A 905-nucleotide genomic window follows, 5' to 3' on the forward strand; every position below is an offset into this window, starting at 1 on the left:
CCAACCAACACCACGATGGTCACCCTCCATGGAAAGCAACACCATGGCCACGGTGGTGACCCCAACCAACACCACGGCCATGGTGGTGGCCCCAACCAACACCACAGCTGTTGGAAGCAACACCACGGCCGTGTCACCAGCTACCCCCGTGGTAAGTGTCACCACGCCTATGGAGAGCAACGCCACGGTGGCCACCACCCTGGCAAGCAACACCACGGTCACGGAAAGCAACATCACGGCCACCACCATGGAAAGCACAACCACGGTTGTGTCACCAACTGGCTCCATGGAAGGTGACACCACGGCCATGGAAACCAACATGACGGCCACTACCAAGGAAAGCAAGACCACAATTGTGCCACCAACCGGCCCCATGGAAGGTGACACCACGGCCATGGAAGGCAACACCACGGCCACCACCATGGGAAGCAACACACGGCCACCTCCACGGAAGGCACCACCACGACCACCCTCCCAACCACCCCCACCACCACCTCTGCTGCCCCAGCACTGGTTCATCCCAGTGCCACACCAGTGAGCCCTTCGGATGCCACCATGAGGGTCACAATGGTGATGCCCCAGCCCCCTCCCACCACCACGATGTTGGGTCCTGGCTCCACCACCATCACCACCAGCACCTTGGCCACCCTCTGCCTCTACCTCCCACATGGGCTCCAGCCCTCCAGCTAGTGGGTGTCTCTCCATGGGGTCCCTCGGGTGGGGCTTCTCCATTCTGGGGGGGGGACATGGGGGGCTCCTGGGGTGGAGGTGAAGGAGGGGAGAAGGTTGGACATGGGTCAGCCCTGGGGCTGGTGGGTGTCCTGGCATGAAGGCCCTAGGGTGGGGGTCTCCTTGCCAGGGGTCTCCTGGGACCAGGGGAGGAAGGGGGAGGAAGAAGGAGGGAT

The 905-nt window shown here is 62.8% G+C and overlaps 1 protein-coding gene across 1 annotated transcript in view; it reads left to right on the forward strand.

Moving 5' to 3' along the window:
- LOC129785581 (uncharacterized) overlaps positions 1-538 on the forward strand; it is a 19603-nt gene extending 19065 nt beyond the window's left edge. The window contains exon 12 of the mRNA XM_055818193.1: positions 37-538. Coding sequence (XP_055674168.1) covers positions 37-538 — 502 coding nt within the window. The remainder of the gene's footprint in view (positions 1-36) is intronic.
- Positions 539-905: the final 367 nt, after the last annotated feature.

Source organism: Falco peregrinus, chromosome 13, assembly GCF_023634155.1.
Source record: "Falco peregrinus isolate bFalPer1 chromosome 13, bFalPer1.pri, whole genome shotgun sequence".
Taxonomy (NCBI): domain Eukaryota; kingdom Metazoa; phylum Chordata; class Aves; order Falconiformes; family Falconidae; genus Falco; species Falco peregrinus.